The following is a 24,785-nucleotide window of genomic DNA, read 5'->3' as shown; positions in this document are numbered from 1 at the left end:
TGTATGTGTGTGCAGTCAAAATAAACCTACTAAGAAATGTCATTTAATTGAAGTAGATGACAGAATTTCTGAGAGCAAACCTGCCACCCTGTGTAATTCTTCTTTAATAAAGCGCACAGGTTTATGGCCAGGGAACTGTACAAAAGTGTGTAGAAACCGTTTCAGTGCCATGCATACTGTACGAACTGCTACTGTTGCCTTTCCCACATGCTCTGCATCGCCCACATTGTAGAGAACTCCCCGTAGCAAAGCGCAGAGCAATACAAAGAATTTGTTCGGCGCCAAGCGCTGACCCACGGTTTGAGATGTGTGGTTTTAGTAGGTTTGTTAAATAAATTAACGACTCCCTAGAAAAACGATAGCGCTCCTGCAAATATTCGTTAGGATAAGAAAAGACATCGATACGTGGTCTTATCACCCTCTCACTGCGAAAAAAACCCGTATAATCTGTGCCTCTACGTCCACAGGATCCTCATCGAAAGGGCACGCCATGCTCGGAAACCTCTCTGAAACAAACTAACCCTGCAACATAACCTGCTCCGGAGTAGGTTATCCTCAGAGAGTCAGTTGCTATGGTTACTTACATAACCCAAAAGTTACCTCCGTTTTTGGAACCGAAAGCAGAGGTTATCCGCTTACTTACTCCTAAACTTACCCGGGTAAGTCACATAACCTGCTTTCTGGAATACACCCCTGCTGGGTGCATGACTGTGCCAAACAATGAAGTTATTTTTAGACCAAAGGCAAGCAAGCACTTTCAGTTTCTGATTCCTGTAAATGCAGGCAGATCTCGGAAATACTGACTTCCAAGTTTTTTATATACTACAGAGAGATTTTTTGCTAAAGTAATTTTTTTTAAATAAATAGTGCAATAGTAAATAGTTTTAGGTGAAGGTAAATATTATTTTATATTATAATATAATATTATAATATTATATAAACACTGTGCTTTCAATGAGGGCACGTTTTACACAACATCAAAAATACACAAATATTAGTAGTATCAGCAGTGCTTAGTATTAGGAAGACATTTTAAACACATTGCTCTAATAAAACAAGGTGTAAAAACATACCAGCAAAAGCTGTAGTTCTGGGTCAATCCTTTAATGACTGATGTAAATGTTCTATATGAGTACTATATGATAAAACAATGAGCACTTTTTTAACAACCTAAAAAACAAAATGTAAGTTTATACTGTTTATTCCATAAGAGTATGAAAAGCATAACACTGCTACAATCTCCCACAATTCAAGCATGAACAATTATTTAAGTTAAATGAATATATCTATGATCACCTGATCTCAGTGGATTTAAATTACGGTTGAAACAATCACTAAAAGATGTCCAATAAAATCTACCTTTAGCATACAGGAGTCAAGAGTCCAACTATGGCAAACATTCACCACAATAATGGCCTATAGAAAGTGAAAGCATCAGAGGAGTATAAAAGTCTTGCACATCATTGTTTGCTGTCCAGTAAGCCCTCAGCATCCTCAGTGTGTTGGAGACTGAGATCTGCATCACTTACCCAAAAAAAATCAGAAGCAACAGATGCCAGGTGAGCCAAATCTATTTTATAGCGAATCATATCATAGGCCTACATATTGGTACATATCCTTAAACGAGTATATTTATTTTTAGACTTATTTGTTGACCGGTTGTGGTCTATTCAATAGACAGTAAAAGTTCTGAACTATTCTATTGTGTTTTACTTTTCCACTATAATAATGATAATATTTACAGATAATAATATATTGATATGTAAAATATTGAGTTTCTTTAACATCGACCCACAGCAACAATATATTACTGTAGATTTGTGTCTACGTTGTTTGTAGACATAATGAGAAATGCTTAAACATGATTATTACACTGCTAAATTGAATGCTTGATTCTGATTGGCCAGTCAAGACATACCAAGGGATTTTATTTACAATTAACAACCAACACACTGTAACCGTAATGCTGTTAAACACTGAGAGGAGCAATGAATTATTACACAAGAATGAATAACAATGGTTTCGTTTAATATTATATTTGACATTTGAGAATGCTGTCTGATATTGACACCAAAAAGTCTTTGATACACAGCTATCAAAAATCAGCATATTAAACTCAAAGACGGTGACAATCAGCAGAATAAAAACTTCATGCTACAATGCATGCTGGGTAACATCCTAGTTCAAAACTCATTCATGACTCCCAGCATGCATTGCAACATGATGGTGCACAGTTGGTTTATACCATCGTTGAGGTTTACACCCCGGGGATTGATAAAAAATGCTGCTTTTCAATTGTTGAAGTGCTTGATTAATTGCCAGAAACTCTTTACAACTGATAACAGTCTTTGATCAGTAATAAAGAAAATAATATGTTTTTAACTTATAAATCTTACACATTTTATCCCATATGAATGTATATATGTTTTAAAAGTAATCAAAAGGAAATAAACAAATGGGAGGAGGAAATTCAACACCAGTAGTACATGCAGCACCACCACCATATAACCCGGGTGAGAAGATCCTTAACATAAGGACCATAAATCTTTCTAAAGCTCTGCCAGCAGATTATATGATGTATAACATGATTGTTCTTCTTCTAGAATTTGCTAAACCATGGAGGAACTTTAAATGGGAGTAAGTAATATACTTAAATGCCTAGGTCGTAATTGCCATGCAAAATAGTCCAAATATTGACATGTTTGAAGTGCTAAAGTAATGATATCTCAAACTAATGTATTATTTATTTGAATTGCTTTTTGTTGGATTGTCCTCTTATGATCACCAGTAAATAAACTTTGCCTATTTCTTGTTCCCCCCACCCCATACAAACTGTATACAATATACTTCAAAATCATACCATTCAATACCTGCACATATACCTGACTCTTTATCTGTGCAACCCAAATGAAAACTCAATATTTGTGTCTCTTGTCTTCACACAGTCAGAAATCTTTACTGAAAAAGCAACTAGAAGAATTCAGTCCAAGTAATCCAGATGTGAATCACATCAAGATTCTGGTTATTGGACCAATAGGAGCAGGAAAGTCCAGCTTCATCAACTCTGTCAATAACGTCTTTCAAGGACGGATCACCGCTGACGCGCCGGCTAATTCAACTTCTGGCGATGCAAAAAGTTTCACAAAAACAGTAGGTATCTCTAATCTAATTGTTGCAGTACATATAGCTACTTTTAAAACTAAGCAAATGGAATGTAAAATCTTAGTATGTTCAATCATGCATGTGAACAACCTAGACATATGCAGTTGACCCAGACTGAATTATTATGAGAATTTTGGTTATTGTGTAAAAATAATTTTTTTAATGTATTTGCTGTATAGATTAATTGATCAGGTAGCAATGCCAATTTTATGGATACCTATACAGTACTGATAATATGCTTCGTTTGAATGTTCTATAAATCACTTAATGCTTATTCGTCTGCTTTTGTTCTCTGTTTATAGCTTAAGGGATATCACATCGGTCGTGGAAAAATCCCACTGGTCTTTGTTGATATAATGGGTTTAGAACCGAATGCATCGGCCGGGTCATGCACAGCCGGAGGACATCATCAAAGCTGTATATGGACATGTGAAGGACGGATTTAAAGTAATTAACTAAAGAAATTAGAAATGTTATCATGACCCGATCTGTGTTCATGCAAAACGGCTGAAGTTTGACATGCTTTGTCTTTATTTTCCAAATTTAGTTTGATGAGTCAAAGCCACTCTCTCATAAGGATCAACATTATACCAGTGACCCCAGTCTCTCTGACCAGGCTTTCTGTCTGGTTTACGTCATACCTGCTGATACAGTCAGCATGACAGATGACAAACTCATTGACAAGTTGAAGATCATCCGTCACAGAATCAGCGAAGATGGTAAAACTGAACTGGCACTGGTTGTCAATTTAACTGGTTCCAACTGAGCTGAATGTCTTTGTTTATTATTTTTATTACTTAGGATTCCAAAAATGTATATATTATATGGTGTTATAAACTGTCTTTATGTCTCATTATAGCGATTCCTCAAGTGATTGTCTTGACTAAAGTGGATGAAGCATGTCCTCTGGTGAGCCAAGATCTCAAGAAGATCTACCTCAGCAAGAAAATCAAAGAGAAAGTAAATCATTATCTATTTTCAATCTATCAATCAATGTTTTAATTTCTAAGATTAAGACTATTGATTATTTCTAATTATCTGAATCAATGATTTTATTTCTGGATTTATGTTCCGTTTCTTTTCAGATGCAGATATGCCATGACAAACTGGGTGTGCAAATGTGCAACATCTTCCCAGTGAAGAACTACCATGAGGAGATCGACACAGATGATGATCGTGTTGATGTTCTCATTCTGAAAGCAGTTGATCAGATCATTCGGCTTGCTGATGATAGATTGTTTAATAGCAGTGGGACACTGTAAAACTGACTCTACAAGTCATTTCTCACAAATGAATAGTATAATGCAATGTAAGTCGCTTTGGAGTCTGCTAAATGCATAAAACACTTCTACTCGTGTTAAATCTTGACTTGAACTGCTGTACCTCATGAAATAAAATTGCTTCAACTATTTTGAGTTCATGTTAACATATGTTGCCATTTTTAGTACTGAAGACACTGACATAAATGTCACACGGTGTAATAAAACATTATTAAGAGTATAAAACATAGAAGTAACATGTTTTTACTGCTCCCTGGGAAACTTGATTCTGAAAGTTATTTTAATGAATAAATTGTCGGAGCTTGTGGGTGTATGGACACATATCAATCATGTTCTTGGTCCTGTCCGATCCTGCTACCCTCTGTCCTCCCTATCACAGCATCAGGGGACTTATGTGAGGGATAATGTACAGTCAGCCGATTGTTATCGCAGAAATAAGCCCAGACAGTGTGATCAGGACCCGAAAAGAAGCGGAAGAAAAAAACTGGACATGAAATGTTAATTTGAAATATTTCATATTTTATTAGCTCATTTTCACTGAATGCAGATATCCTGCGAGGAAAAGCTGTTTACTCTCGGTTTTTAGGTAAAAAACGACATTCAGATGTCACGAACACTCAATTCACCTAAATAAATGCTATTGACCGTGTTATGGCTGTTAAATTACTAGGTGCTAATAGAATGTGTTTTCTTAACCACTTAAAGCAGCTTCTTATTTGTATTACACTTTGACAGCCGTCATGAAAAAACAAATTACTTCAGCCTAAGTAGGTTAAACATTCCAAAGGGATCTTTGAGTCCTCCAAAGGACACCAGAGTGAAAAACTGTCATGGCAACCATATTAAAAGTTCCATCCTCACTAATGTGCTCATGGCTATAGCAAAGGGCCCTTCAGAATGATGTAACTTCCTGATCCCATGATTCTTTGCGTGGTAATAACACCCCCTTATATGCACAGAATGATGATGCAGAAAGAAAGCTTGAGAAAATGTTTTGTGGTCTCCTACACCCCATAAAGCACTCAATCCAACAGAAATAAGATAATAAATCCTCTGAATGGCTTATGAGAATTTTGGAATAGAAGCCGTGTAATGATTTACATGAAGTCACTGGTTATCACATTGTCAGTTAAACAAGGACAGGGTTTATGAGGACTATTACAATTACATCAGTGTTTAGGTAGAATTGAATTGTCTGTACCATTTCAAATGTCTATTTAGAACTTAATCAAGTTTATAAAAATAAATTAAAATGTATTACCTGTAAAATGTTGCCATCGCTTGTTGATTTTAGTAGGGTAGTGGAATATATTTTTAGTCATAGCTTTAATTTTCATTAATTGACATCCTTTAGCCCCCGCAACTGTGTAAACATTGTAAAAGATAATGTTGCGTGCTATTTTAAAACTGAAAGTAAAATACCAGAATTAACCAAGTTCTAAGTTGTACAAATTATTACTGGATGTCTATACCAGACGTTCAAAAGACTTCATAAAAAGATAAAAAACAAACTCAATATAAAATGATATTGCCCCAACAATACAACACAAACATTACTTTATCACTTACAAGATTTGATCTTAAATGTACAGGTTGACCTAAAGTCTAGAATCTTATCTTGTACTGATAAATTATTAAAAATGAAACTGCTACTGGCAGAAGTTTCATTATTATTGACTGATTATATTCAGGCTTGATGTGCCATATTATATTTACACTGTTGATCTACCCAGCAGCAATACTTTGTATGAAAATTGATCATCATGGTGTCTTTTCACTCATGTCTGTGCCGTTTTCATAAATATTAATTTGATTAAACAATGGAAAAAGATCTGTTGGATTAACAAACCTCTTACACACAAGTTTTATTTTCTCAGCATTACTCAGGTTGGTAGTTAAACACATTTTTCTTATCTTATTAAGTCCCTGCATGAATGTTATGTTTCATAAACTCTTCGATGCTCTTACAGACGTGTTTGTACATCTTTTCACAAACATCCATCAGAATCTGGCAACCTCAGCTGGCACAGTTCTGTTCAGTGCTTTCATTTCATTTACTGAGGCTGCATGACAGACCAACCATGTGAGTATTGAACGGTCGGCTAGTAAGGTTTAAATATTTGTGCACACATGGACAGTTGTTAAGGATTACTGATTCATTTATTGAATTACGTTAAGTCTTTCAAAACAAAACTGCATTCTGACTGCTCAATGTAACCTTTGAGAAATAAGACTTTCAGGACAAACACATAGTGTAAATACTGTACTATTTACTGTCCACTTTCTCTTAATAACGTTAAAAAGATAAAAATGTTTGCCTACCAAGGATGAAAAAGTATTAATAACTGTGCTTTTTGTGTCAGTTATCACTTCTCTCAATCAATCTATCATCAGCAACCCGAACGATCTGATCAAGTGCCTTCAGAATGAGAGCATCAACATCATCATCTGTGTCGATCTCCTCACGGTAGTTCTTCACTGGGAAGATGTTGCACATTGGCACACCCACTTTACTACTGCACATCTGCATCTAGAAAGGAAAAAACATAAATCCAGAAAATCAGACCGTGAATCATGATTTCTATAGCAGAAATCAAAATGTAGATAATAGAATGGATGGTTTACCTTCTCTTTGATCTTCTTGCTGTAGTAGATCTTTCTTGGATCCTTTTTCATCCTTTCCGTGATAGCCATTTTGAAGATACTGACCATATCTTCTTTATGTGCAATTTTTCCAAAATCTTCTGGTTATCAGTTCAGGACTGGTTGATAAAAAAGGAGGTGATTGTTGATGGTTTTGTTTTCACTTTACAACATTTTATTTGGAATTCCCAAAGACTGTTGTGTTAATTGTTATTTGATCAGTAACATTATAATAATGGCAAAATATTTCATTCACAAATGTAGATTTTTTTAAATCCCTCCCACTACTTGTTGTGTTCAAGATTGATTTAAAATGTTTTTCTAGAGCCCTTAAGAGAATGAGAAGTGGAAGTGCGATAAAGCAGCTTGATCCTTGTTTTTTTTTTACTCTAAGTTCATGTTAGTTATGATTTCAAATGTGTATTTATTTATTTTCTTTGTCCTTTTAAGTAACTTTTTGATTTAACTGTGTTGAGCCTTTATTTCGTTTTTGAATGAATACAATTGCCTTGGTTGTATGTATAATTTTTTATTCAATAAAAAAAAACAAAAATACAGCGGAAACCAATCCCATGACCTTGGACAGGGAGGATGCGCCCGACTTTATTTCGGCAGTGTAATGCTCTGAATATAAACTCGATAAGTCTGTTTGATCCCGAGTGTGAGTTTGTTCTGAGACGAATACACTATAATAATTAATATTTGACCTGTGTTTATCAATCCTTTATCTTAAATGTGTGCTTCAGTGATAACCACTGTGCGTGTGTGCATGTGTGTGTGTGCGCGTGCAGGTCCGTATCCAGCCTATTGAAAGGGAAGGTTTGTTTTTTGACCTTTTTGCAGTTTTTCTCCTCCTTTTGTATTTAATTCGGAGGTTTAAATTTTGGTGACCTTGTGCTGGATTAGCTTGTCTGCACAGGTATCTCAACGAGCCCGTTTTTTGCAGATCTCACCTAAAATATTTATTGCATTGTTGTCAACTTGCTTCCTCATGTAACACTTTTGTCAGTCCATACACAGTTCATAAGTTTAAAGACCACACTAACAACAGAATAGATTTAATGAACTTTACTGAAATATTAATAATAATTCTTCTCATCATCATTTCTTGACTCTCTGTCAATGCCTCTTTGCTATGTTTTATTATTATAATTACGCTACGTTTTTATGGCTATTATATTGTAGACCAGGGGTCCCCAAACTTTTTTCTGCAAGGGCCACATAATTCTCCCTGTCTTTAATGGGGGGCCGGGTCGGTTTGTAACAGAAAATTACATGGCCCGGTCCGCCCGGAGGTACTACTTTAATATATAGTGGAGATTAAATTATGATTTAAAATGTATTTATTATGCCTCCTAATGGTAGAATAGTTTATTAATAGTTAATAGTTTAGTGCTACTCAAATTCAAAACATTTTCTTATGCATGTTAATTAACCTTTCTCTTTCCCAACCGCTTGGCCATTTTGTCGTCTCTTTGTATTTTCTGATGGTTCGCGCGTCAGTTCTATCGCAATGATACGTTATGAATTTAACAAATAATTAGGCTATGTGAGTAACTTAGCGAGATGTGGGTCTGAAAGCCAATATTTATTATCAAATATAGACATGATATACAGTAAGTGAAACTTTTTTTTAAGGTCTCAGAGTGTTCACACCAAACGGGGTAAATCGCGCTAATCGCATGTAGTTGTAGGCTATTTTGAGTTTTCTCGCATCGCATCGTTCGCACGTGATATTCGCTTCATTACAGACGGCGAATGCGTCATGGGAGGGGCTTCTGACGCTTGCGGTCCTACTAGAGCAAGCTCCTGATTGGTTAATGCGCGCAAATTTTCGCCCAAAATTCTGATTTTTCAACTCATGCATCTTTGCATTGACTTAACATGTAAATCACTCGCACTTAACGCTTCATTCGCGTTTGGTGTGAACACACTATAAGGCATTGTTCAGAGCACGTTCGGCCCGCGGGCCGTAGTTTGGGGACCCCTGCTGTAGACTATTGAGTGGATAAATCCTTTTAATTAAAAAAAAATATTCAGAGGCGATGCTTCTTCACGTTGCTTTGAAAAGTGTATTGCGAGAACACACACGCGCGCGCGCGTCCTGCAACAATAATCATATTAATTTGAAACAGCAACCCAGAACTTTGTCACAAGCATTGATTAAAACAATGATGACAATAATCACATGAAAAAAAACCGACCTAAATTCTGGACCTTTGGCAGTTAGGGGGGGTTTGTTCGAACCACCCGAACCTACGGGCTTGGCGTGTGTCTGTGCGTGTGTGTCTGTGCATGTGTGTGTGCGTCCATGTGTGTTAATACGTGTGCATATTGTGTGTGTGGAGTGTTTTGTATGTGTGTGCGTGTGTGTGTGTGTGTGTGTGTGATTCTTCTGTATTTTCAACCTTTTTGTTTTTACTTGTGTTACTTTAAATGTTTTGCTTATAGTCACAATGTTTCACGTCCAGCTGCTTTGCAACAATGATATAAAGTTGACTCGACTCGACTAGTGAAAGATGCTAGCTTTAGCCTGCGTGTTAGAGCACCCGACTCCCATGTCGGACCAACACTGGTTTGATGCCTGAACGGAGCGGGTGTGAGTAAAACCAGTTACAGTGGTCAGCAATTTCACATCTTCCTGTTATACTTGTAAGAACCACATAATTTTCAAACAGCCAATCAGATATGTAATTGGATGCAAAGGTTGCAACATCACGTTGACCCTTCTTCTTCTTTTTAACCTGAACCTGGATGTCACGTATGCATTTACATAATGCATCACAGTTCTTCTTAACAGTCGCTTTCTCGTTCACTTTGACTGGACTGAAGTGCAATCCTAAGTGCTCCTCAAGAAACTCAATGAGTTGGTTGGTGGCTCGGAAGTTGTTTTTCATCAGTTCCAGGACCTCTTGACTTTTGCGGATAAACCTGTATCAGGATTTCCAAGGTAGAACAAATCACTCCAATGCATTTTGCCTTATGTCAGAGTCTTGAAATAAAGAGAAAGATAACCAGAGATTACTTCCCACCACTAAGGAACCACCATTAAAGAGTTTGGTGAGTAAAATGGCAGGTTGTACGGTGGCATTCAATTCAATAACAAACAAAACACCAGCTTGTTCAGCAAAGGATGTATTCATTCAGAATTATATCAAATACTCTGTAAAAACGTATGGTTTACTCATTCTTTTAAGACAGAGCTTATGCGTTGTATGAACTTCAAAAATAATAAATCGCTTACAATGAAAGATATAGAGAGAGCCGCTATTGTCATTTCTAATGCATCTTTGTAAACTTACTTACGCCTCCTTTTAAGGCCTGCTGATGGAGGATCGACTGCAGGGTGCACGGATGCAAATACACCGTTTGATAGGCAGGTGGGGCATCAAGTTACGGGATGTAGGACAGATTGGTATATTCAGAACAATACACTGGTACACCGCTGAAATGAGGGTGAGAAACCCTCCCTCTCCCAGTTCAGAGGTTGTTGGTCAGATGTATATTCAAAGTATTACACTGGCAAACCACTGAAATGAGGGTGAGAGCCCTTCCCTTCAAAGATGCAGTCTGTTTAAATGGAACAATAATTGTCACATAATTCACAGTTCAAGTTAACATGTCTAAAAACACACTGAAACAGATAAGATATGAGGCATACGATACGAATGTGTGTATAAAGTCCAATTTATAATTATGGAAGTACTCAATGGAACACAGAACTATCATCACAGGTAATGAAATGTCTTTTTATCTTCTGTCAAATTTGCATTCAATGTATAGTTTTAAAAGGCCCATTAAGCTTAGAAGTAAGCTACTTTCTTATTAAGCCTAAAGAGTGAATTTTTTCTCTCCTCTCTTCTTGATTTATAAATCCTAAACACTTACATTTCAAGACTTGTATAATGTTGATTTTTGTACCCTACTGCTGATTTGTTAGAAAAAAAGTCAGTTTAAATACATTACCATATATTACAATATATACTTTATATAAAATGTACATGTTTAGGCAGGATTTTATGTCATTGTGATTTCTGTTTGTTGCTTAGTTGTTTGCTTGTTTTATTGACTCTGCAAGGTGTTATGAAAGGTCTTAAAACATTAACAATGACATATTTTAAAACAATCACATGCAGTAAAGCTTTTCCTTATAAAAATTGCTTAAATGTCTAAGGCCTTGTCATGTTTCAAACCCACAACCTTGTTTTGTTATCACAATGCTCTTACCACTGAGCTACAGGAAAGCAACACCACAATTGTTACTTCTGAAGCCGAAATACAATCGGTTATATGCTAACACGATGCTATACCAGACTACACTTTAGGTCGCTTGACATCAACGTCACCACCACCAAGCCTTTGACAACTCTTGCAAACTTGTGTTCCCTTAAAATCACTCAGCGAAGAATACGTTATTGTCAGATACCGTTCCCCCAGTTTTCCATATGTGAGAAAGTTGATACAGGTACTGTATGTCTACAAAAACAAAAACTTTAACATGATGTTACATATAATTCATTGGAATTTTGCCCAAAACCGAAGTACAGTTCCCACAGTACAGAAAGCAATTGTGCAAAGCAAGCTGTACAAGTCTGACAAGTCACCCAAATCACTTTCGGATTCTGATTCCTGTAAATGCAGGCAGATCTGATAAATACAGTCTCGTCTCTTAGTACTCCTTGAGCAAACGCATTAGGTTAGGTGCAGATGGTCAATTTAGAGCATCACGTTAAACATATGTGAACGCAGAATTTTTTTTTTAATTTAAATTTAGGATATTTAATTTTTCTAAATGAAATGTTTGTTATAATTGTCAAAAGACAACACAGGGATGCAAGCTGAGTTGAGCTCATGAAAGCAGTTTTCATTCTGTGAACATGCACTGTTCCTATAGCCTTACTGTTTATTTTCATATGTGATTAATCTAAACTAGTGATGGTAGAACCATCATTTTATGTAAATTTACATTAAAGCAAATGTATTTTGTATTTCGATCAATTGTGAGTTCATGTTATGACCTGCTGGGTGCATGTTTGTGCAAAACAATTAAATTATCTAGACCAAAGGCAAGCAAAGCACTTCCTGTAAATGCAGGCAGATCTAGAGATTATTTTATAGAGATTATAAATCTCTTAATAGAGATTATTTTACTAAAGTAATTTTTTTAAATAAACAGTGCAATAGTAAATAGTTTTAGGTGTAGCTAAAAATGATTATATATTATAAAATAATAATATTTTGTGTAATAACATACCAGTAAAAGCTGTAGTTCTGGGTCAACCCTTTCATGACTGATGTAAATGTTCTATATGAGTACTATATGATAAAACAATGAATATATCTATGATCACCTGATCTCTGTGGATTTCAATAACGGTTGACACAATCATTATAAACAGATGTCTAGACAAATCTATCTGCAGAATACAGGAGTCAAGAGTGCAACTAAGGCGGACATTCGCCACAATAATGGTGGTTTCAATATTTTCAACATCATTTACAGATTCAATGCAATCAACATTCACAAAGCAATTTTTTCTTAATGTTGACTCAATAGTTGCTTGTTATCAAGGATAGGATGGTGAAGGGTTTGCTGCAGTCCTATCTGTTCTTGCAGTAATCTGCACTTTGGTCCCGCCTATCGAAAGTGAAAGCATCAGATGAGTATAAAAGCCTTGCACATCATTGTTTGCTATCCAGTAAGCCCTCAGTATCCTCAGTGTGTTGAAGACTAAGATCTGCATCACTTACCCAAAAGAAATCAGAAGCAACAGACGCCCAATTTGGACAATCTTGAGACTTAAGCCAGGTGAGCCAAATTTATTTTATACCGAATCAAAATTTAGTTTAAAAGTCTTCAATTCTTTATCCCTATAATTTCATCACTGTTTCAGACTCTGAGAGAGAATTATATAAACACTAAAAGTGTTAATTTAACACTGGAGGATTTGTTGTGTACCATGCCCTTGTATATTTAAAACGGCAGTCTAGGGTGTGGTTCAGTACAGAACAACCCAACAAACAATTCTACATATAATGTTAGTATACCATTGATTTAATATAATATATGTTCAATATTTGTTTCCCATAGAAATAAATATCTTCTGTTATATGATTTAGAAGGAAATAAAGAAATGGGAGGAGGAAATTCAACACCTGCAGCTGCACCGCCACCGTGTAATCCACCACCTTCTAATCCACCACCGTGTAATCCAGGTGAGAAGATCTTGAACATAAGGACCATTCATCTTTCAATAGAAAACCCAGCAGAATAAATGATATATTACATGATTGTTCTTCTTCTAGAATTTCCAAAACCATGGAGGAACTTCAAATGGGAGTAAGTAATATACTTAAATGTTTAGGTCATAATTGCCGTGCATAAAAGTCAAATTTATAGTGCTAATATAATGATATCTCAAACTAATGTATTATTTATTTAAGTGATTTTTGTTGGATCCGCTTGTAATCACCATTAAATAAACTTTGCCTTTTTCTTGTTCCCCCCACCCCATACAAACTGTATGCAATATACTTCAATCTTATGCCATTCAAAACCTTCACATATACCTGAATCTTTATCTGTGCAACTCAAAAAAAAAACTCAATATTTGTGTCTCTTGTCTTCACACAGTCAGAAATCAGAACTGAAAAATCAACTAGAAGAATTCACTCCAAGTGATCCAAATGTGAAGGACATCAAGATTCTTGTTGCTGGTCAAATTGGTGCAGGGAAGTCCAGCTTTATAAACTCCATCAATAACGCTTTTCAAGGACGGATCACCTCTTCAGCGCTTGCTAATTCATCTTCTGGTGGTAGTACAAGTTTCACAAAAAAAGTAGGTATTTGTAATCTATGGCTGTATATATATATTGCTTAAAGAAACTCAGGAAAGTTATTTACAATGTTTACTGATAAATGTAAAGCTTTCTTTTCATGAATAATAAGTTGCTTTGGACTCCCAAATGCATGAATGCTTCTGTATTTTTGGTGTGCAGCTCAAAGAACACCGCATCAGAAGTGGAAAAGTCACTTTGCCCTTTGTCTTCAGTGACATAATGGGTTTAGAACCTGATGCATTGGCTGGGGCTCAAACACAAGACATTGTCAATGCTATATTTGGCCATCTGAAGGACGGCTATGAAGTAAAACACATTACTATAAACACATTCATTAGGAACATTTCTCTTTTCTTGTATTTGTGTAATACACTTATTCTGTATTTAATTTACAAATTTAGTTCAAGTCAAAGCCACTCTCTCATGAGGAACAACAATATGCCGGTGACCCCAGTCTCTCTGACAAGACTTTCTGTCTGGTTTACGTCATAGCTGCTGATACAGTCCAGTTCACAGATGACAAACTCATTGACAAGTTGAAGGTCATCCGCCAAAGTATAAGTGATGAAGGTCCTGAACACTGAATGTTTTTATTTTTAAAATTATTTCACATAACTATTTGACAAAGATTGTGTGTGTCATGTGTATTTTTGATAAATTACAGAAAAAGTACTTTCTTTGAAAAATATATTATTAGATCAAGATATTAAATGGGCCATTCTGGTTTGTGCAGAGGATGTTAAATAGTTAAAATTTCACAATAATAATTAATGGTCACCTTCATTTCCAAGTTGCATTGACATATACTGTATATTGAGTATGTTATACTGTATGCCATTATAAAATGTCATTGTCTGTGTGACTGTAGGGATTCCTCAAGTGATTGTTATGACTAAAGTGGATGATGCATGTCCTCTGGTGAAAAAGGATCTAAAGAAGATCTACTACAGCAAGAAGATCAAAGAGAAGGTAAACCATCCATTCTATTATCTACATTTTGATTTCTGCTATAGAAATCATGATTCACGGTCTGATTTTCTGGATTATTATGGTTTCTTTCTAGATGCAGATGTGCAGTGATAAAGTGGGTGTGCCAATGTGCAACATCTTCCCAGTGAAGAACTACCATGATGAGATCGACACAGATGACTGTGTTGATATTCTCATTCTGAAGGCACTTGATCAGGTCGTTCGGGTTGCTGACGATAGTTTGTTTGAGAGAAGTGATAAATGACACAAAAAGCACAGTTATTAATACTTTTTCATCCTTGGTATGCACTTGCCTTTCTGTTTCTGAGAAAAATATTAATGTTTTTTACGTTATTAACTTAAAAGAGCAATCGATTGTGGGCATAATAGTGATTATTTGGACAGTAAAAGGGTACAGTATTTACAGTATGTGTTTGTCCTGCAAGTCTTATTTCTCAAAGGTTACATTGAGCAGTCAGAATGCAGTTTTGTTTTGATAGTAATTCAATAAATGAATCATTAATCCTTAACAATTGTCCGTGTGTGCACAAATATTTAAACCTTACTAACCGACCGTTCAATACTCACATGGTTGGTCTGTCATGCAGCCTCAGCAAATGAAATGAAAGCACTAAACAGAACTGTGCCAGCTGAGGTTGCCAGATTCTTGATGGATGTTTGTGAAAAGATGTACAAACACGTCTGTAAGAGCATCGAAGAGTTTATGAAACATAACATTCATGCAGCGACTTAATGACATAAGAAAAGTTAGTTTAACTACCAACCTGAGTAATGCTGAGAAAATAAAACTTGTGTGTAAGAGGTATGTTAATCCAACAGATTTTTTCCATTGTTAAACAAATTATTATTATTTATGAAAACTGCTTTTATATTTATTATATCTAGCACAGACATGACTGAAAAGACACTATGATGAACAATATTTATACAAAGTATTGCTACTGGGTAGATCAACAGTGTAAATATAATATGGCACATCAAGCCTGAATATAATCAGTCAATAATAATGAAACTTCTGCCAGTATCAGTTTCATTTTTAATCACTTATCAGTCCAAGATAAGATTCTAGACTTTAGGTCAACCTGTACATTTAAGATCAAGTCTTGTAAGTGATAAAGTAATGTTTGTGTTGTATTGTTGGGGCAATATCATTTTATATTGAGTTTGTGATCTTTTTATGAAGTCTTTTGAACGTCTGGTATAGACATCCGCTAATCCTTTGTACAAGTTAGAACTTGGTTTATTCTGGTATTTTACTTTCAGTTTTAACATAGAAATCAATTGAATTGAATTGAATGCACGAAACATTACCTTCACAATGTTTTAACAGCTATGCTGGCTGAAGGGTGTCTTAACATTAAAACAGAAGAGCTAAGAGTCTGCAAACAAAGATCCCAGTAATTGTTGTTTGCGGAAATTTCAACAAAAAAATATGTTTAACTCTAATGAACCCTGACATTAAGTGATAACCACTGACTACATGTTAATCATTACACGGTTTCTATTCCAAAAGGCTCATTCATAAGCCCTTCAGAGGATTTATTATCTTATTTCCGTTGGTTTGAGTGCTTTAAAGGGTGTGGGAGACCACAAAGCATTTCCTCGAGCTTTCTTTCTGCATCATCATTATGTGCCCAAAAGTTGGTGTTATTACCACGCAAAGAATCATGGGATCAGGAAGTTACATCATTCTGAAGGGCCCTTTGCTATAGCCATGAGCACTTTAGTGAGGACGAGAGGGTAGCAGGATCGGGACAGGACCAAGAACAGGATTGAAACACAGGTTGCCTGAAGTGCACTCTGGAGAACTGTCCATACGGCCACAAGATCCGACAATTTATTCATTATAATAAATGACCTTATAGTGTTGCATGTGACCAATCAGAATCAAGTGTCCCAGGAAGCAGTAAAAACATGTTACTTTTATGTTTTATACGTTTAACTTTATGACATTTATGTCAGTATCTTCAGCACTAAAAATGGCAATATGTGTTTACATTAACTCAAAATAGTTTAAGCAATTATATTGCATGAGTTACATCAGTTCAAGTCAAGTTTTATTATGCAGGCAGGACTGTTTTATCATAAGCGACTTACATTACATTATACGATTCAATTGTGAGAAATGCATTATAAGATTCTGTAACGGTCACCAGCTGGAGTGCCCCTGAGAACCACCGGAGGGCCCTCCAAATCAGACTTTTCACTCACTCACAAACTACATTTCCCATAACTCACTACCTGGACTCATCAGCACTGATTGCACTCACAACTGCATATCATTCACATACACACATATATACCACTTCCACACACCCATTCATGGCGAAGTCTTGTTTAGTTCCTACAGCATTTCTGAGTGTTTCCCTGGTTCCTTGTCTTTTGGATTTCTGGATTTCTGGATTTCTGGATTTCCGGATTTCTTGCCTTGTTTCCTGATTACTCTTTTGCCTCTGGTCCCTGCCTGTTTGTTTGTTTGTTTCAGGGAAACGCTCAGAAATGCATTACATTATATAATATGTACATTTCTGGGACCTCAAATAATAGAAACAATAAACAAAGACATTCATCCCAGTTGGAACCAGTTAAATTGACAACCAGTGCCAGTTCAGTTTGACCATTTTCGCTGATTCTGTGACGGATGATCTTCAACTTGTCAATGAGTTTGTCATCTGTCATGTGGATTGTACCAGCATCTATGACGTAAACCAGACAGAAAGCCTGGTCAGAGAGACTGGGGTCACTGATATAATGTTGATCCTCACAAGAGAGTGGCTTTGACTCGTCAAACTAAATTAGCAAAATAAAGACAAAGCATGTCAAACTTCAGCCGTATTGCATGAAGACAAAGTCATGAAAAAATATCTAATTTCTTTAGTTAACTACTTTATATCCGTCCTTCACGTGTCCATATATAGCCTTGATGATGTCCTCTGGTTGTGTCCCGGCCAATGCATCTGGTTCTAAACCCATTACATCAACAAAGACTAGATGTGATATCCTTTAAGCTATAAACCAAGAACAAAAGCAGATGAATAAGCATTAAGTGACTTATAGAACATTCAAACAATACATATGATCAGTACTTTATGTGTATCCATAACATTGGCATTGCAACCTGTTCAATTCAGCTATACAGCAAATACATTAAAATAATTAGGAAAGCATTACATTTGTCTACAAGTATTTAGAGATTTTTACACAATAACCACAATTCTCATGATAATCCAGTCTGGGTCAACTGCACATGTCTAGGTTGTTCACATGCATGATCAAACATACTAAGATTTTACATTACATTTGCTTAGTTTTAAAAGTAGCTATATGTACTGCAACAATTAGATTAGAGATACTTACTATTGTTGTGAAACTTTCACCATGGCTAGAAGATGAATTGGCTGGCGCGTCAGCGGTGATCCGTCCTTGAAAGACGTTATTGACAGAGTTGATGAATTACTCAGACTGAATTCTTGTAGTTGCTTTTTCAGTTCTGATTTCTGACTGTGTGAAGGCAAGCCAAGACCAAAGGCAAGCGAAGCACTTTCATTTCATGATTCCTGTAAATGCAGGCAGATCTCGGAAATACTGACTTCCAAGTTTTTTATATACGACAGAGAGATTATTAACTAAAGTAAAAAAATGATAAATAAATAGTAAATAGTATTAGGTGTAGGTAAATATTATTACATATTATGATATAATATTATAATATTATATTAACACTGTGCTTTATATGTGGGCACGTTTTACACAACATCAAAAAGACACAAATATTAGTAGTATCAGCAGTGCTTAGCATTAGGAAGACATTTCAAACACATTGCTCTACTAAAACAAGGTGTAATAACATACCAGTAAAAGCTGTAGGTCTGGGTCAACCCTTTCATGACTGATGTAAATGTTCTAAATGAGTACTATATGATAAAACAATGAGAAAATTTTGTTGACACACTTAGACATCAACAATGATACAACCTAAAACAAAATGCAAGTTTATACTGTTTATTCCATAAGAGTATGAAAAGCATAACACTCCTACAATCTCCCACAATTCAAGCATTAACAATTATTTAACTTAAGTGAATATATATGATCACCTGATCTCAATGGATTTCATTTATGGTTGACACAATCCCTATAAACAGATGTCCAGATGGTGGTTTCAATATTTTCAACATCATTTACAGATTCAATGCAATCAACATTCACAAATCAACAATTTTTAATGTTGACTCAATAGTTGCTTGTTTTCAGGGATAGGATGGTGAAGGGTTTGCTGCAGTCCTATCTGTTCCTGCAGTAATCTGCAGTTTGGTGCAGCCTATCGAAAGTGAAAGTATCAGAGGAGTATAAAAGCCTTGCACATCATTGTTTGCTATCCAGTAAGCCCTCAGCATCCTCAGTGTGTTGAAGACTAAGATCTTCATCACTTACCCGAAAGAAATCAGAAGCAACAGACGCCCAACTTGGACAATCTTGAGACTTAAGCCAGGTGAGGCAAATTATTTTATTGCAAATCCAAATTTAGTTTAAAAGTCTTCAATTCATTATATCTTTAATTTCATCACTGTTTTAGACTCTGAGAGAGAATTATATAAACACTTAAAGTGTTAATTTAACACTAGAGGATTTGTTGAGTACCATGCCATTGTATATTTAAAACGGCAGTCTAGGGTGTGGTTCAGTACAGAACAACCCAACAAACAATTCTACATATAACGTTACTATACCATCTTCACCATTTACAAACCCTTTTGAATTTAACTCACATGTGCAGGAGAGATCTTAGTGAAATTAATGCGGTTAAGGACCGGCAATGTTTTTTTCTCTGCTGTGTGGGTTGGGATATAACCGCATAACTGATGATGATTGGCTGATGATCAGTGACATGAAGTGACATACTTGAACGGATACATGTCTGCATCTGCACATTCAAAGACAGCTGTTGTTGGTTAGACATTAAAAGATTAGACATTGAAGGAGACGATGGTGCTGCTGCGGCAAACACAAAATTATAACATTTACCAAAGCGAAAGCGAAGTATCCTCGTGCTATCCTGAGAGTTAATAAATATTCCGTCTCCTACAAAGTAATCTAACATATGCACAAACTAACATACTGGAACGCAGACAAAACATTAAGAGAATTTCTTGTTATTAAACTGTTAACTTCTGTAAGATACTACGGAAAATAAGTAGTACAGTAGTACAGCTAGCAGTTGTGAAGTTGGTACATATCCTTAGAAGAGTATATTTATTTTTAGACTTATTTGTTGACCAGTTGTGGTCTGTTATATAAACAGTAAAAGTTCTGAACTATTCTATTGTGTTTTACTGTTCCGCTATAATAATGATAATATTTACAGATACCATATTTACAATAATAATAGATTGATTTAATATAATATATGTTTCCCATAGAAATAAATAACTTCTGTTATATGATTTAGAAGGAAATAAAGAAATGGGAGGAGGAAATTCAACAGCTGTAGCTGCACCGCCACCTCCTAATCCAGGTGAGAAGATCTTGAACATAAGGACCATTAATCTTTCTAAAGAAAACCCAGCAGATTAAATGATATATTACATGATTGTTCTTCTTCTAGAATTTGCTAAACCATGGAGGAACTTCAAACGGGAGTAAGTAATATACTTAAATGTTTAGGTCATAATTGCCATGCATAATAGTCAAATTTATAGTGCTAATATAATGATATCTCAAACTAATGTATTATTTATTTAAGTGATTTTTGTTGTATTGTCCTCTTATGATCACCATTAAATAAACCTTGCCTTTTTCTTGTTCCCCCCACCTTATACAAACTATATGCAATATAAACTCAAAAGAAAACATCTCGGTTACGTATGTAGCCTCTGTTCCCTGATGGAGGGAGACAGAATGGGATTTGACTTGAGAACCTATCATCTCTGACTGACTACAAACAGGCCAATGGAAATTGGCGAATGAAATTTGCATGCCGTTATCCAGGTATAAAAGGGAGCCGGCGTGCTGCATTCATACACCTTTTGTGATGAGGAGCCTGAGAATCGTGTCTCGACTGCTGCAGCGGGCGGTCAGCGTTGTGGTATGAAGGACACAACGTCTCATTCCCTCCATCAGGGAACGGAGGTTACATACGTAACCAAGACGTTCCTTTTCTGTCGGTCTCTCGACGTTGTGTCGACAGAATGGGGTTCCTCAGAAAACGCCACAGCGCGCGTCACAATCTCCCGCGAAGCGACGCTGACTGGCCTGGGAATGTCAGACGTAATCAGACGTCACGGACGGAGGCCTAGTTCTCTAATAGCGAGAAGCCACCCGGCACCGTAAGAAGGTCCTTCGTCAGGGGAATCGATCAGGGGGAGATGTCGTCAGAAGCATTAGCTCTGAGAACCAAGTCAGGTTGGGCCAGTAAGGCGCAACTAGTAGCACTTGATGCTCCTCTTCCCTGACCTTGCACAAGACATGTGCATTGAGGCTCACTGGGGGGGAGGCGTACTTCCGCTTGTCCCACAGCCAGCTGTACACCAAGGCATCCGTGCCGAGGGGGGCCTCAGTCAGGGAGTACCAAAACGGGCAATGGGTGGTGTCCAGGGAGGCGAACAGGTCCACCTGTGCCTGCCCGAACTGCACCCAAATGAGCTGAATTGCGCAGGGGGGGCCGCCTGTCCATGAAAGAAATTTGCTCTTTTAGAAAAGAGAAGCTTTGGTTATTGCCGAGACGCCCAGGGGAAGTCACTGGAGAAGAGACAGTCCGTTGCACCACGTCGTAAGACCAGCAACAGTAGTACAACTGTGAAGTCGTCAGCATCAGGATGCGAAGGCTCCGAAGAACAAAAGGTGAATGAATGCAGCACGCCGGCTCCCTTTTATACCCGGATGTCCTGGGCGGGGACCGGCATGCAAATTTCATTTGCCAATTTCCATTGGCCTGTTCAAGTCAGTCAGAGATGAAAGGTTCTCAAGTTAAACCCCATTCTGACCGACAGAAAGGGAACTCAATATTTTGTCTCTTGTCTTCACACAGTCAGAAATCAGAACTGAAAAAGCAACTAGAAGAATTCAGTCTGAGTAATCCAGATGTGAAGCACATCAAGATTCTGGTTGCTGGACCAATAGGAGCAGGAAAGTCCAGCTTCATCAACTCTGTCAATAACATCTTTGAAGGACGGATCACCGCTGTCGCGCCGGCTAATTCATCTTCTGGCGATGCGAAAAGTTTCACAACAATAGTAGGTATCTCTAAGCTAATTGTTGCAGTACATATAGCTACTTTTAAAACTAAGCAAATGTAATGTAAAATCTTAGTATGTTCAATCATGCATGTGAACAACCTAGACATGTGCAGTTGACCCAGACTGGATTATCATGAGAATTGTGGTTATTGTGTAAAAATCTCTAAAATCTTGTAGACAAATGTAATGCTTTCCTAATTATTTTAATGTATTTGCTGTATAGCTGAATTGAACTGGTAGCAATGCCAATGTTATGGATACACATAAAGTACTGATCATATGTATTGTTTGAATGTTCTATAAGTCACTTAATGCTTATTCGTCTGCTTTTGCTCTTGGTTTATAGCTTAAGGGATATAACATCGGTCGTGGAAAAATCCCACTGGTCTTTGTTGATATAAGGGGTTTAGAACCAGATGCATTGGCCGGGACACAACCAGAGGACATCATCAAAGCTATTTATGGACACGTGAAGGACGGATATAAAGTAGTTAACTTAAGAAATAATAACTTTTCATGACTTTGTGTTCATGCAATACAGCTGAAGTTTTACACATTTTGTCTTCATTTAGTTTGATGAGTCAAAGCCACTCTCTCATGAGGATCAACAATATACCTGTGACCCCAGTCTCTCTGACCAGGCTTTCTGTCTGGTTTACGTCATACCTGCTAATACAGTCAGCATGACAGATGACAAACTCTTTGAAAAGTTGAAGGTCATCCGTCACAGAATCAGCGAAAATGGTAAAACTGAACCCAGTTTGTCTTTGAAATGTACATATGGTGTTATAAACTGTGTTTATGACTCATTGTAGGGATTCCTCAAGTGATTGTTATGACTAAAGTGGATGAAGCATGTCCTCTGGTGAGAAAAGATCTCAAGAAGATCTACTTCAGCAAGAAGATCAAAGAGAAAGTAAATCATCTATCTTTATTTTCAGTCTATCAATCAATATTTTAATTTCTAAGATAAAGACTATTGATTATTTCTAATTATCTGAATTAATTATTTTATTTCTGGATTTATGTTCTGTTTCGATCTAGATGCAGATATGCAGTGACAAACTGGGTGTGCCAATGTGCAACATCTTCCCAGTGAAGAACTACCATGAGGAGATCGACACAGATGATGATATTGATGCTCTCATTCTGAAAGCTCTGGATCAGATCGTTCGGGTTGCTGATGATAGATTGTTTAATAGCAGTGGGACACTGTTAAACTGACTCTACAAGCTCCTCTCCCAAACTCATTTTCTTGCAAGAACCCCGGGGGGTGTGCTCTGGACTCAAACCGGTTCCGAGCTCGGCTCACTCACCCTGACCAAGGTGTAGTGTTTCGGGTTTGGATAGATCTGGCGAGCTCGGAGCCCGCTTCCTGGGACAGCACTTCAAATACGCATAACCGTCATAACCAAGCTCTATCTTTATTATCCCTATCAACATCACTGTTATCTGCGCAGGTGAACTCATGAAATATAATTACTGAAACTATTTTGAGTTCATGTAAACATATGTTGCCATTTTTAGTACTGAAAATACTGACATAAATGTCACACAGTGCAATAAAACATTATATTAAGAGTATAAAACATAGCAGTAACATGTTTTACGGCTCCCTGGGAAATTTTATTCTGATTGGTTACGTGCAACTGTATAAGGTGAGCTTGTGGTCGTATGGACAGTGCTCAAGAGTGCACTTCGGGCAACCTGTGTTTCAATCCTGTTCTTGGTCCTGTCTCGATCCTGCTACCCTCTCTCCTCCCTACTGCAGCCTCAGGGGACTTATGTGAGGGATAATGTACAGTCAGCCGGTTGTTATTGCAGAATTTTTTAGTCATAGCTTTAATTTTCATCATACCCTATTTTCCATGTACCATTAATCAATGTTTACTGATAACTTTCTTTTCATGAACTACAAGTTGCTTTGGACTCCCAAATGCATGAATGCTTCTGTATTTTTGGTGTGCAGCTCAAAGAACACCGCATCAGAAGTGGAAAAGTCACTTTGGCCTTTGTCTTCAGTGACATAATGGGTTTAGAACCTGATGCATTGGCTGGGGCCCAAACAGAAGACATTGTTAATGCTGCAGACTTCTGCAAATTCTTTTATGTTGAAAAATGTTGAAATTTCATCAAACCACCATTATTGGGATCAGTGTTTGCAGACTCTTGACTCTTCTGTTTTAAAGTTACGGCATCCTTTAGCCCCCGCAACTGTGTAAACATTGTAAAAGGTATTGTTGCATGCTATGTTAAAACTGAAAGTAAAATACCAGAATAAACCAAGTTCTAACTTGTACAAATTATTACTGGATGTCTATACCAGACGTTCAAAAGACTTCATAAAAAGATCACAAACTCAATATAAAATTATATTGGTTGTTATATATAAATATCTTATATTGGTATACAGGTTTACCTAAAGTCTAGAATCTTATCTTGTACTGATAAATTATTAAAAATTAAACTGATACTGGCAGAAGTTTCATTATTATTGACTGATTATATTCAGGCTTGATGTGCCATATTATATTTACACTGTTGATCTACCCAGCAGCAATACTTTGTATGAAAATTGTTCATCATGGTGTCTTTTCAGTCATGTCTGTGCCGTTTTCATAAATGATAATAATTT

General features: G+C 36.6%; 2 protein-coding genes across 2 annotated transcripts; both read left to right on the top strand.

Annotated features, from left to right (window-relative positions):
• Positions 1–2,293: 2,293 nt before the first annotated feature.
• On the top strand, positions 2,294–4,570 carry LOC306897331 (interferon-induced protein 44-like). Its single transcript, XM_079461956.1, has 7 exons — positions 2,294–2,513; positions 2,604–2,637; positions 2,946–3,150; positions 3,465–3,609; positions 3,710–3,881; positions 4,022–4,122; positions 4,248–4,570. Exons 4-7 carry the CDS (start codon positions 3,535–3,537, stop codon positions 4,422–4,424), a joined length of 525 nt encoding a protein of 174 aa, XP_079318082.1. The 5' UTR covers positions 2,294–2,513; positions 2,604–2,637; positions 2,946–3,150; positions 3,465–3,534; the 3' UTR covers positions 4,425–4,570.
• Positions 4,571–12,761: 8,191 nt separating this feature from the next.
• Positions 12,762–24,621, top strand: LOC306897753 (uncharacterized protein). Its single transcript, XM_079462744.1, has 16 exons — positions 12,762–12,894; positions 13,206–13,301; positions 13,392–13,425; positions 13,720–13,924; positions 14,085–14,231; positions 14,327–14,495; positions 14,794–14,894; positions 14,989–15,154; positions 19,303–19,407; positions 20,365–20,430; positions 20,521–20,554; positions 21,943–22,147; positions 22,497–22,637; positions 22,723–22,894; positions 22,966–23,066; positions 23,195–24,621. Exons 2-16 carry the CDS (start codon positions 13,220–13,222, stop codon positions 23,372–23,374), a joined length of 1,908 nt encoding a protein of 635 aa, XP_079318870.1. The 5' UTR covers positions 12,762–12,894; positions 13,206–13,219; the 3' UTR covers positions 23,375–24,621.
• Positions 24,622–24,785: the final 164 nt, after the last annotated feature.

The sequence above is a fragment of the Barbatula barbatula genome, assembly GCF_947034865.1.
Source record: "Barbatula barbatula genome assembly, chromosome: 8".
NCBI lineage: Eukaryota > Metazoa > Chordata > Actinopteri > Cypriniformes > Nemacheilidae > Barbatula > Barbatula barbatula.
Note: the sequence above shows the minus strand (reverse complement) of the source record. Positions and strands in the feature narration are given on the sequence as shown.

Coding starts and splice junctions, on each gene's coding strand:
- LOC306897753 (XM_079462744.1), top strand. CDS start 13,220: ATGGGAGGAGGAAATTCAACACCTGCAGCTGCACCGCCACCGTGTAAT. Junction 13,426..13,719: donor TGGAGGAACTTCAAATGGGA/GTAAGTAATATA, acceptor GTCTTCACACAG/TCAGAAATCAGAACTGAAAA. Junction 13,925..14,084: donor GTACAAGTTTCACAAAAAAA/GTAGGTATTTGT, acceptor TTTGGTGTGCAG/CTCAAAGAACACCGCATCAG.
- LOC306897331 (XM_079461956.1), top strand. CDS start 3,535: ATGCATCGGCCGGGTCATGCACAGCCGGAGGACATCATCAAAGCTGTA. Junction 3,610..3,709: donor ATGTGAAGGACGGATTTAAA/GTAATTAACTAA, acceptor TTCCAAATTTAG/TTTGATGAGTCAAAGCCACT. Junction 4,123..4,247: donor GCAAGAAAATCAAAGAGAAA/GTAAATCATTAT, acceptor GTTTCTTTTCAG/ATGCAGATATGCCATGACAA.